At 39.5% G+C, this 13,921-nt stretch overlaps 1 protein-coding gene across 6 annotated transcripts in view; it reads left to right on the plus strand.

Annotated features, from left to right (window-relative positions):
• The window catches only part of ARHGAP42 (Rho GTPase activating protein 42), a 378,098-nt gene that overhangs the window by 211,529 nt on the left and 152,648 nt on the right, over positions 1 to 13,921 (plus strand). For all 6 annotated transcript variants that reach the window (XM_073337948.2, XM_078852354.1, XM_073337938.2 and 3 more), the window contains one exon: positions 5,384 to 5,494. In XM_073337948.2, coding sequence (XP_073194049.1) covers positions 5,384 to 5,494 — 111 coding nt within the window. The remainder of the gene's footprint in view (positions 1 to 5,383; positions 5,495 to 13,921) is intronic.

Here is a 13,921-nt window from a genome sequence, read left to right on the forward strand (position 1 = left end):
CTTACTTTTGTGTAGGGTGACCAGATGTCCCGATTTCATAGGGACAGTCCTGATTTTTTCTTTTCTTATATAGGCTCCTATTATCCCCCACCCTCTGTTCTGATTTTTCACATTTGCTGTCTGGTCACCCTACTCTTGTGAATAGTACTTCTTTGAACCAGCAATTTTAACATAAGTCAGTGAGCCTGATTCTGCGCTGCCTTGTACCTTGTGTAGCCATTCATGCCTGTACAAAGTGCCATTTTTATCTGGTAGCATTTTACATCTGTAGCATTTTGCAGTAGTGTAAATGACTACACAGGTATAAGGCAATGAATATCGAGTCTCATTGAGACTATTTACATGCGTAGAGGCTTGCATAATTGGACACAGAATTACATTTTTTTGGTGTGCACTAGTTTTGCTTCCTAGAAGTTAACTGTACTTCCAGATAGAGTCCACTTTTAATTGCCATACTGTGTACAGATTAAGGATCTACAGTGATAAAAAAACTATTCAGAGAGGATTGTTCTATTATGAGCACAAATTATACTCTAATGCTCTAATTATACAGGGTAAAAGTATTTAAACCTGATCCTGGAATCTGATGCAGTTCCACATAACCATGCATTTATGTGGCGCTCATTTGATTTCAACAAGGTCTACCAGGGTCATAGCATTAAATGTAGATGCATCATCCATTTTAAAGAGTACATACTGTAACTGTTACTTTTTAAAAGCATGCATAGTTCTAATTTAACAGAAGAATCCCCCTTTTAGCTATGTTGTTAGATTAAATTATTTTCCTGTGTAGCAAATTATAAATTGTTTTTTTCAGTGTTACTGACACACTATATTAAATTTTCCAAAAAAGATGGGCACTATTTTAATAGCATTATTGTCAATGATAAACTCTGAAATCTTGGAAATTATTTTGCTGACAAAATTCTACACAAAAGACCTAACCATCTCTCAGAAAGTCACAATGTGTGGTTTTTATATTTACCTGATATAATACTGCAATTTCATAACATTTATTCTTTTATATTATACTCGCTAAAACAGATGTCAGTATGATGAATCAACTGTAGAGAAAACAACATTAATTTTACAGGGGGGTTTTTTGTTCCAGTCACAGGCCAAATTTACATATACACAACTCCGACAAGTCCATAAATTCCCCTTACATTAATGGGGAAATAGTTCCATTAGAGATTAAGCAGGAAGTCAGAAAACAATTTTCGATATATTTACCTATAAATCAAGATTTGGTTAAGTCAAGTTAAGTGCTAATTTACTGTCGGGTTTAAATAAAGCACATTTTGCTGGGATTGTTATGAAGATTATTTATTATATTGCAGTTAAAAACTAATTGAAATGAAATAAAATGTATCAACTGTGAATATAATTAAATAAACTGTCTTAGACTCACGAAGGATTTGACTTGAGCATACAAATTAATGGAAAATCACTGTAAAAGTTTTCCCCTCTGTCCTTAAATAATCACTTCATGCCTAGATATTGAATTTCATAAGGGACGCTAGTTAGTCTACCTTTCTAAAGGCCGTGATTGTAGAACATATAGGGCCTAGTTCACCATTACATTGCTCCAGATTAATGTTGATAGAACTGCACTGAAATCAGTGGAGTTACGCCAGCATAAAACTGGAGTAAGGACAATGTTGAATCAGGCATTTAAATTATAAAAACTGGTTGTGGGGGAGTTAGATAAAGAATGGGGCAGCTTTTCTTGTTTTGAGTTTGATTCAAAATGTGCAATTTTAATATTGGGCATATGTTTAGTTTTGATGATAATATTATCACCTCAAGTCATTGTTGTCCAGACTTGGCCAAGCTGAAGTTGGCACTAGCTGTGAGCCAGAGGGCCACATGCAATTTCCCTAAAATGAAGTAGGTTGCAAAGTTATTTATTTATTTGTAATGCAGAGATACAGCCACCAGAGACTTCAGATCCCTGCATTTGATGTTCCATCTTAATCCAAGTAGAGGCCTGTGTTTTCCATACATCTGTATTTACAGGGCTATAGTCACATAGTAAAGATCCTTCTTTGTGCCAGACCTTGGGCTACCACTGTCAAATAGCGTGTAAGATGAAGATCATTTGGGTTTGACTTTTGTCATAATATGCAGCACATTCCATAATAGTACACAGACTATTGACATACTTTTTACAGACTGCACACAGTAAAAAACACCAAAAAGCCACGGTGAACAATTTTTTTTACTATCCCTATGAGAAAACCTATGGAAAGAAATGAGAGTTACAGAATTAAAAAGGAATAGATCTGAATCAATGCTACAAGCATCAATTTTGGTAGCCCCCATTGATCACTAAATGCAGATTCATGAAATTGAGCTTTCAGAATCATGCTCATATATGGAGGCATGTCCATCCTGGAAGAAGAGATCGAGTTCTGATGCACATTCTAGTGCTGTTGCCAGTCAGTCAAAATAATACTGACTCTAACTGTCTCATAAAAGCTGCTTCTGTAATTTACCATACAGTAAGCCATTCTTTACCATCAGGTGAGTGGCATACAAAAAGGTGTGAAAATCTTTCCTGCCTTGGAAAAGTTCAGATAAACCACTTCTTAATTGATTCGTACAACTGCGAATGCTCATTGATCAAGCAGACTCATCAGCCTTCACAGAAGATGACTTTTGGAAAGTATAATTTGATCCCTATACCCAAATGATCATTGTGGCCCAAGTTTTAGACAGTGTTTCAAAACATGCTTAAGTTTCAATAAAGTTAAACATGTGCTTACGTGCTTTTCTGTGGATGGAGGAAAGCATGTTCTTGAGTGCTTTCCTGAATTGGGCCCTGAAAGAGCTCATTGCTAAAACCAAATTAAACTGTATTAATATACAACCAAAAGTAAAAACTGAGGCCCATGTTATGCAAATTTTCATTGTCTGCAATCCCCTGAGTTAAGGTTTTCAGGATCATACCCTAAAGTTGTAACACATGGTTAAATTCTGCCAAATTGCATGCCCTATATACCCTATTTTATATACTTTTTGTAACATAGTGATTAATACACTAAGTTTTAGATTCATCAAGGAAACCAGTAATAGAAAATACAACAAAAATGCCACATGGCCAAGTTAATTTTGTGGTAAAAGCCTTAATTTCTGGAATTGCGTGGCTTTTGAGTGCTTGAATTCTTATCCTTAACATTAGCTTTTGCATTTAATTTCCTGTTTTTATAGGCCTAAAAAGGAACAAATGCTACTGATTCATTTTAAAAATAATATTAAAGCTAATATTTTTGCTTTCAAGTGCTAATGGAGTACTGTAGAAGTGATTCAATGTTAAATGTCTCCATGCTACTAAATGATGATATTCACAGCCTTACCTGAAGCAGTATTAATTAGAAGTGCTATTAATAGGCAGAATCTTTAACTGAAGGCAAATACTGATTGTACAAATACAAGATTTAAAATATACTAAACCTGTTTTCTTTAAAAATGAATATTCTTTCCGTTCCTATAAAATAAGCCATCTACAATTTTCTAGATTCACATACGTTTGTTATTTGAGTTCCAAATTTAATCAGAACATAAGAGGAAAATGTCTTATTTTTATATTCCCATAAATCAGAAATGGCTGAACTGATGTTACTGAAAGTTTCCACAGTTAAAAAAAGAAATTCCCTTAGAGCTGGGGTCAGACATAGACAATTTCAGCCCAAAAGTTATGAATAACTGAAAAAATGGAGTTAAAATGGGAACTGGGCATGTGTTCTGTCTCCCTCTAATGGCTTGTTTACATGGAGGATAAGATCCTGCTACTCTTATCAGTTGGTGGAGTTAATTCTTTATTTCCAGTGACAGAAGCCTTTGCTTTGGTGCTGGAGTATCCAGGTTCGATCCCTGCTACCCATGGTAGCAGTCAATACTCATAAATTTCCAGCAAACACTGCACACTACACTTTATGTAAAACATTGGGAAAACTAAAACATGAAAATTAGCTATTGTGAAAGTGTAAAACTGTCAAATATTTTTATATTCTCAGACAGCTTGATTCATGTTCTGAAATGATAGGCTGCAAGATTTCTGTGTTTAAAAACATATCCCTCTCTTTTTCTTCCTCTCTCTCTGTGAGATAATATGTGGAAAAGGCATTTGAAACTACTCATGCTGGGAAATGTGCTAGGAATTAGTCATACATGATATTCAAGAGAATCTTAACAAGGCACACCAGCTTTGATGCCCCTTTTTGTTTTCTTGTCCCACTCCTTCCTCTGCACCTTTTTCCATGATGCTCAGAAAGTGTGGAGCACCTTCCCCCAAACCACCTTTCCTTGCTTCACTCCAGGCTCTCCTAAAATTCACATAGAATAAATCCAGGAGAGGAGAGAAAAGGAAAGAGGAGCAGGGTTGGGGGAACCCTAAAGCCAAAATTTTTAATCTTGGATGTCTAAACGTAGGGCCCGAAATCTGTGTTTAGTAACCTAAATAAGTGCCCTAATTTTCAGAAGTGCTGAGCGCACACAACTCCCACTGACCTTAATGAATGCTCAGCAGCTCTGGGTGGGGAGCCACGTATGTAGGTGCCTTACTTTAGGCACTCAGGTTTGAAGATTTTATCCTAAATTAATGCAACCATCCTGATTTGTCCTTGTCTTACTCAGGAACTGTCTGATTTTATTGTTATCCTGTCCTCTTTCTCCCTTTCCTTTTCTGTTTTGTCTACTTATGACCCTGGCCTGTTGTGTCCTGTTACATTTAGACTGCAAAACAATAAAGGGGGCTGTCTCTGTTTGTGTTTCTATGGCAGCTAGCACATTTTTGCATGCCCAAAATAATACTGTTCCTTGCTTTAAATCTCACATAGTTGGTCCTTGACTGCTTTTCGTCATCCTTTTGTGTTCCTTGCACTTTTGCCAGTTTAGATGTCCTTCACCAAATACCTAATGTCTGGACTGGTGACTTGTACTGTGTACCACATTTCATTCTAGTTCACTTTGAAATGGCTCAGTAGTTAAACTGTTGACAAATAAAGTGTCTCTGATTACATTTCATGCAGCCCTCATGGAAAGGTTGGTTGTTAAAGGAAGAGAAACATTGACTTCTCTAGAGGTCTCATGGGACACAGGTCCCTGGTCTGAGAGCATTGTAGAAACATTTTACTTAGCTCCTGATGGAGAGTATTTCATCATTTTTTAGCATCCTCTTCTAGCCACTGCTAGTATCCCTACTCTTCTCTGTCAAAATGAGGGTTGTGTTACGAGCATAAGAGTATATAGGGCTGGAAAATAAAACAGGAAACTGGAACTTAGGGGACTCTTAAATAAATAGTTAATAATGGAAACCCGAAGTGAGCTAGTTATAACCGTAAATTAATATTAATTTAATGTACTTCATTTTTATTTTTAGGCAGATACTCAGATTGACAGAGAACATCAAAACTTTTATGAAGCGTCATTAGAATATGTGTTCAAAATTCAAGAAGTACAGGAGAAAAAGAAGTTTGAATTTGTTGAACCTGTAAGTTTTGTATTTATTTTTCACTTCCTTTACCTACATTTACAGTGACTGTATTTAAAGATGAAAATTTTGGTTAAAGTTCTTATTTTTTTATCTCTTTTTAATTAAAGGAGTTCTTGAAAGTAGTTCATGAGCAAACAGGCATAACGTTCTTTCCTTAGGCATTATCCCCATTCTTAAAGACTTGCACAAAAGTTTTCATGTCTATTGTGAAATAAAATAAGTTTGAAATCTGCATGACATTTTAATGACTGAACTTAAAAGGTTGTGTCTGGGCAACACGTAACAGAGATTTCCTAATATAAAAATTGGCTCAAAATTCCAAACATATTAGTCTTTAAGAGCTCAGAGTATGACGTTTACTTCATGTTTAGTTTTGTTAAGTTACATATGAAATAACATGAATAGGACGTTAAAAATTCATTTTTATAATTATTAAGGTATTTTTGTAAAGTTATATAATGTCTGTAGCAGAACATGTCTGAGACCACTGTGTGACTGGCAGAAGTTGTGCCAAGATTTTAACAATTGGGACTATGAAGTTAAGTTTATAAATCTATATTTAAAGTGCAAGCTGACTCAGGCTCCTGGGGCTTGGGCTAAGGGGCTGTTTAATTGCAGTGTAGATATTCAAACTCAGGCCCCAGCCCTAGGGTTCTAGAACCACCTAGTCCGAGCCCAAATGTCTACACCGCAACTAAACAGCCCTTAGCCTGAACCCCACAAGCCTGAATCAGCTGATACAGGCCAGCTGAGGGGTTTAAATTGCAGTGAATACATAAGAACATAAGAATGGCCATACTGAGTCAGACCAAAGGTCCATCCAGCACAGTATCCTGTCTACCAACAGTGGCCAATGCCAGGTGCCCCAGAGGGAGTGAACCTAAGAGGTGATGATCTAGTGATCTCTCTCCTGCCATCCATCTCCACCCTCTGACAAACAGAGGCTAGGGACACCATTCCTTACCCATCCTGGCTAATAGCCATTAATTTCCATGAATTTATCCCGTTCTCTTTTAAACCCTGTTATAGTCCTAGCCCTCACAACCTCCTCAGGCAAGGAGTTCCACAGGTTGACTGTGCACTGAGTGAAGAACTTCCTTTTATTTGTTTTAAACCTGCTACCCATTAATTTCATTTGGTGACCCCTAGTTCTTATATTATGGGAACAAGTAAATAACTTTTCCTTATTCACTTTCTCCAACCCACTCATGATTTATAGACCTCTATCATATCCCCCCTTAGTCTCCTCTTTTCCAAGCTGTAAAGTCCTAGCCCCTTTAATCTTTCCTCATATGGGACCTGTTCCAAACCCCTAATCATTTTAGTTGCCCTTTTCTGAACCTTTTCTAATGCCAGTATATCTTTTTTGAGATGAGGGGACCACATCTGTACTCAGTATTCAAGGTGTGGGCATACCTACCCTTAGACACCTAAATTCAGCCCCAGTCCTGGAAAGACTTTTGTGTATGCAATTAATTTTATGCATATGAGAGTGCCTACTGAACTCAGTGGGACTACTTTCACACTTAAAGTTCACTACATACATAGGTCTTTAATTATCTTGACTTACGTGGCCTGATAATCTAAAATGTTGGACACTCCATAGTTCCCATGGATTCAGTAGGCTACTAGTTCTGAAAATATTGGCCCACATCATGTGGATGAGTGCCAGAAGTGTTCCCCACCATCACAACCCCACCATCACAGCCACCACATACAATACAGATAAAAGATTTGTTCACTATGCGATTGTCCTGCTACATAACAGTATCCTGATACCTCACAGATTTCATGAAACATTTCAACTGGACAGTGCACTTTTCTTTTTTCTTACCTATTGGCAGATAACCAAGCAATATTAGTTAGCATTTTGTTTTCGAGGTGGGATAACAGTTGCATATCCCTGCATTGTTTTGTGTATCTGTAGTTTCCTTGACAAAATGGTTTTTGGGTAAATGTCTCAAAGACAGAAATGCATCTCTTGTGCAAAAGGAGCATCCTCAAACACAGATCTCTCATTTCTGTCTATCCCAAACAACCCCACTATCTTCCAATGTATCTAACCTTGGATCGTCCTAGATTGTGAACAAGAGTGAAATTCATTTGTAATTCCCAATCTCCCCAAGAAGAGTTACCCTAAGTGCCTATCTTCATATATTTTGAGATGAGAATATATTTCAAAGTGAATATTTGCATGTTGGTGAGAAACTAACGAACCTCGATCCAGCAACTAAAAATACCCGTGACTAAAACATAGCCTTACTTATAATTTATATTATGGACTTGCTATCAGTGAGGATGTAACATACACCGAAATAGGAGGAGTAAGGAAAGATGCAAATCAGAGCGAGGATTTCACCCTCATTTCATATTGGGGCTGTAAGAATGGGATTTTAGGAAAGATTTGAGAAGCATGAAGAAAAAGTCTTGCTGACTAGATTTTGGAAGAGACAAGGGAGGTAAAGTAATATTTTTTATTGGACTAGCTTCTGCTAGTGAAAGAGACAGGATTTTAAACTTACACAGAGCTCTTCTGCATGTTGGGAAACTTGGGGCAAGTCTACATTTAAAATGTTGCATCGGCACAGCTTTAATGAAGGCACTCAAAGGTGAGGAGAGAGACATCATCTTCCTTTCCAAATGCAAACAGATGGACATCGTACCATAAGGACTGAAGGTAAAAAATCCATTACAATCTACATACCACACAGACTGTGCTGACAGCTTGTGCCACGCGCTCTCAAAGAAACTGTGGAACCACCTGATCAACATCCTCTACAGCAACAGGGAAAGATAAAGAATAAGCTCTCAAAAATTGATACTCTCATAAAAAACCAACCTTCCACACAAACTTCCTCGTGGCTGGACTTTACTAAAACTAGACAAGCCATTTACAACACACACTTTGCTTCTCTACAGAAGAAAAAGGACACTAAACTTTCTAAAATACTACATGCCACAAGGGGCCACAGCAATGGTTCCCTCAACCCACCCAGCAATATTGTTAACCTATCCAGCTATACTCTTAGCCCAGCAGAAGCAGCTGTCCTATCTCGGGACATGTCCTATCTCCTTCCACCCCCACGAACATGATACAGTTCTGTGATGACCTAGAATCCTATTTTCGACGTCTCCGACTCAAGGAATATTTCCAACACACCTCTGAACAACTTATTAATCCACAGAGACCCCCCTACCAACACTACAAAAAGAAGGATTCCAGGTGGACTCCTCCTGAAGGTCGAAACTGTAGACTGGACTTCTACATAGAGTGCTTCCGCCGACGTGCATGGGCTGAAATTGTGGAAAAGCAGCATCACTTGCCCCACAACCTCAGCCGTGCAGAACACAATGCCATCCACAGCCTCAGAAACAACTCTGACATCATAATCAAAAAGACTGACAAAGGAGGTGCTGTTGTCATCATGAATAGGTCGGAATATGAACAAGAGGCTGCTCGGCAGCTCTCCAACACCACTTTATACAAGCCATTACCCTCTGATCCCACTGAGGGTTACCAAAAGCAACTACAGCATTTGCTCAAGAAACTCCCTGAAAAAGCACAAGATCAAATCCGCACAGACACACCCCTGGAACCCCGACCTGGGATATTCTATCTACTACCCAAGATCCATAAACCTGGAAATCCTGGGCACCCCATCATCTCAGGCATTGGCACCCTGACAGCAGGATTGTCTGGCTATGTAGGCTCCCTCCTCAGCTACCAGCACTCCCAGCTACGCTACCAGCACTCCCAGCTACCTTCAAGACACCATTGACTTCCTGAGGAAACTACAATCTATCGGTGATCTTCCTGATAACACCATCCTGGCCACTATGGATGTAGAAGCCCTCTACACCAACATTCCACACAAAGATGGACTACAAGCCGTCAAGAACACTATCCCCGATAATGTCACGGCTAACCTGGTGGCTGAACTTTGTGACTTTGTCCTTACCCATAACTATTTTACATTTGGGGACAATTTATACCTTCAAACCAGCGGCACAGCTATGGGTACCCGCATGGCCCCACAGTATGCCAACATTTTTATGGCTGACTTAGAACAACGCTTCCTCAGCTCTCGTCCCCTAATGCCCCTACTCTACTTGCGCTATATTGATGATATCTTCATCATCTGGACCCATGGAAAAGAAGCCCTTGAGCCCTTGCACTATAAGGTGGGTAGAAAGCTGGCTAGATTGTCGGGCTCAACGGGTAGTGATCAATGGCTCCATGTTTAGTTGGCAGCTGGTATCAAGTGGAGTGCCCCAAGGGTCGGTCCTGGGGCCGGTTTTGTTCAATATCTTCATAAATGATCTGGAGGATGGTGTGGATTGCACTCTCAGCAAATTTGCGGATGATACTAAACTGGGAGGAGTGGTAGATACGCTGGAGGGGAGGGATAGGATACAGAAGGACCTAGACAAATTGGAGGATTGGGCCAAAAGAAATCTGATGAGGTTCAATAAGGATAAGTGCAGGGTCCTGCACTTAGGACGGAAGAACCCAATGCACAGCTACAGACTAGGGACCGAATGGCTAGGCAGCAGTTCTGCGGAAAAGGAGCTAGGGGTGACAGTGGACGAGAAGCTGGATATGAGTCAGCAGTGTGCCCTTGTTGCCAAGAAGGCCAACGGCATTTTGGGATGTATAAGTAGGGGCATAGCGAGCAGATCGAGGGACGTGATCGTTCCCCTCTATTCGACATTGGTGAGGCTTCATCTGGAGTACGGTGTCCAGTTTTGGGCCCCACACTACAAGAAGGATGTGGATAAATTGGAGAGAATCCAGCGAAGGGCAACAAAAATGATTAGGGGTCTAGAACACATGACTTAAGAGGAGAGGCTGAGGGAGCTGGGATTGTTTAGCCTGCAGAAGAGAAGAATGAGGGGGGATTTAATAGCTGCTTTCAACTACCTGAAAGGGGGGGTTCCAAAGAGGATGGCTCTAGACTGTTCTCAATGGTAGCAGATGACAGAACGAGGAGTAATGGTCTCAAGTTGCAGTGGGGGAGGTTTAGATTGGATATTAGGAAAAACTTTTTCACTAAGAGGGTGGTGAAACACTGGAAAGCGTTACCTAGGGAGGTGGTAGAATCTCCTTCCTTAGAGGTTTTTAAGGTCAGGTTTGACAAAGCCCTGGCTGGGATGATTTAACTGGGAATTGGTCCTGCTTCGAGCAGGGGGTTGGACTAGATGACCTTCAGGGGTCCCTTCCAACCCTGATATTCTATGATTCTATGAATTCCACCATGATCTCAACAATTTCCATTCCACCATCAACCTCAGCCTGGTCCAGTCCACACAAGAGATCCACTTCCTGGACACTACAGTGCTAATAAACGATGGTCACATAAACACCACCCTATACTGGAAACCTACTGACCGCTATTCCTACCTACATGCCTCCAGCTTTCACCCTGACCACACCACACGATCCATCGTCTACAGCCAAGCTCTGCGATACAACCGCATTTGCTCCAACCCCTCAGACAGAGACAAACACCTACAAGAGCTCTATCAAGCATTCTTACAACTACAATACCCACCTGCGGAAGTGAAGAAACAGATTGATAGAGCCAGAAGAGTTCCCAGAAGTCACCTACTACAGGACAGGCCTAACAAAGAAAATCACAGAACGCCACTAGCCGTCACCTTCAGCCCCCAACTAAAACCCCTCCAACGCATTATTAAGGATCTACAACCTATCCTGAAGGATGACCCAACACTCTCACAAATCTTGGGAGACAGGCCAGTCCTTGCCTACAGACAGCCCCCCAACTTGAAGCAAATACTCACCAGCAACCACATACCACACAACAGAACCACTAACCCAGGAACCTATCCTTGCAACAAAGCCCATTGCCAACTGTGCCCACATATCTATTCAGGGGACACCATCACAGGGCCTAATAACATCAGCCACACTATCAGAGGCTCGTTCACCTGCACATCCACCAATGTGATATATTGCCATCATGTGCCAGCAATGCCCCTCTGCCATGTACATTGGTCAAACTGAACAGTCTCTACATAAAAGAATAAATGGACACAAATCAGATGTCAAGAATTATAACATTCATAAACCAGTTGGAGAACACTGCAATCTCTCTGGTCACGCGATTACAGACATGAAAGTTGTGATATTACAACAAAAAAACTTCAAAACTAGACTCCAGCGAGAGACTGCTGAATTGGAATTCATTTGCAAATTGGATACAATTAACTTAGGCCTGAATAGAGACTGGGAGTGGCTAAGTCATTATGCAAGGTAACCTATTTCCCCTTGTTTTTTCCTACCTCCCACCCCCTTCCTCAGATGTTCTTGTTAAACCCTGGATTTTGCTGGAAATGGCCCAACTTGATTATCATACACATTGTAAGGAGAGTGATCACTTTAGATAAGCTATTACCAGCAGGAGAGTGGGGTGGGGGGAGAGAAAACCTTTTGTAGTGGGAAACACCCATTTTTTCATGCTTTGTGTGTATAAAACGATTTTCTATACTTTCCACAGTATGTATCCGATGAAGTGAGCTGTAGCTCTCAAAAGCTTATGCTCAGATAAATTGGTTAGTCTCTAAGGTGCCACAAGTACTCCTTTTCTTTTTACTGGTTTGATGGAAAGCTGACTTTAGACTTCTCTTAATGCTTGCTTAGAGCTGGACCTTGTTCCCTCTTTTGACAGCAAAACTTCCACTGATTTCCATGGAGCAGGATCAGGTCCTTAGAGATCATCAGAATCTGACCTATCTGAAGTGTGACAAATAGGATCATTAACTAGTCATCAAAGATTTAAAAATAAATAAATAAAACTAATTCTAATTGCATATGTTTAAATGATGGCCTTGTATAAACTTGAGCTATCTGAAATACTGTTTTTTTTATTAAAAAAAAATTTTGTCTAGATACAGTAGTAAAATTCAAAAACAAATTCCATATTTTTTGCATTTCCCACAACGGTATTCACCAAACTCATTTTAAACTGGATAGCTAAATACCTTTTCGTTCTATATGTATAAATAAACGGAAGTAAGGAGACAGTGCCTTTTGGCTGATGCACTACAGGACAAAGGTTAAATTCCTCTTCTGTCCAAAACCTAAGTACAATCTTCTTCCTGTGAGAATGAAATGACCAAGCAATCTCAGGGTCACAAACTTTACATAAAAATAAATAAAGGCCAAAACAGTCTTTGGATTCTATTTCAGTTCTCTGTTGAAATCCTTGCAGCTCTTGCAGCATGCAGACAGATTATTGTGTTAAATGAGTACAAGTCTGATTTCTCTATTGATCTGGCTGATGAGGTATTCAGAGTGAAGTAGCAGTAAAAGTGCTTGTTGCACTTGGAAAATTGAGAATATAAACACATTGGGGATTGTATGTAACATTTGGTGAAACCAATCACTTCTTAACACATTCAGATCACCTTGAAAAATACATCATCTTTAAAAAAAAACGCATTCAGAATGCTTTCTCTACATTTACATGGAATGAGCCAGACTCTGACATAGTGCTGCTTGTGAGTAGCCACCAAAAAGCCACAAAAATCATGAGCCAGGGACAAAAGTTTTTCACCTCAATTTTGGCTCTCCAAACACCGTGCTAATTAGGCCATGCCATAGTCTCTCCTGCAGGGGCTGTGGAAGGGCATTACAGAACAGGGTCTCTTTCCACTATCAGTGGTGTTTACATACATGCATACTTGCATCCTCAGTACACATGATTTCTACACAGGGCATGAAATACATCACCCTGGGGACTACGTGAGAGAGACACGGTAACATTTTTGGGGGGTGGGTAGGTGGGGTGGGTGTTTGGGGACCCCTTGGCCAAGAGATTCCCAAGGCCCGATCCCGTGCAATGCACAACTGCCGCACTTCAAGAATAGTTACTTGAAAACAAACACAACTTAATGCATCATACCTAAAACATAAAGCATTTTATTCTTATATTTATCCAGATATGTTATCCTTTCTTATAAATTCAACTTTGCTGCCATCTAGTGCCAGTTATTTTTTTCTCATTTTACAATACGCTCAAACCTTAACAAAAATCTTTTGTATTAGGGAAAATGAAGACAAAAAAAAAAAAAATGGAAATGGAAATAAGCTGTGTGAATTTTTTTTTTCTGTATCTTTTCCAGAGCTATAGATTAAACAGCCAAAAGTGAGTGTTCTTCACAAACAGGTCTTAAACTTATCTTTAAAAAATGTATAAACTGACACAGCAAGAAGGGTTCAGTGCCTTTTTTTTTATAGGTTAGTCATTTAAGAAAGCCCACTATAAGCATAGAGTGCATTCTTCTAATTCTGGTTTATCACATTAAAAAGAAATTTTACAGAGTAGCTTTAAAACAAAAGATGTCCTAAAAATATTTTAGGTGAGGAAAACAGAAATTTAAAAATTCCCTAGTCAATGTCAA

This window comes from Lepidochelys kempii, chromosome 1, assembly GCF_965140285.1.
Source record: "Lepidochelys kempii isolate rLepKem1 chromosome 1, rLepKem1.hap1, whole genome shotgun sequence".
Classification (NCBI taxonomy): Eukaryota; Metazoa; Chordata; order Testudines; family Cheloniidae; genus Lepidochelys; species Lepidochelys kempii.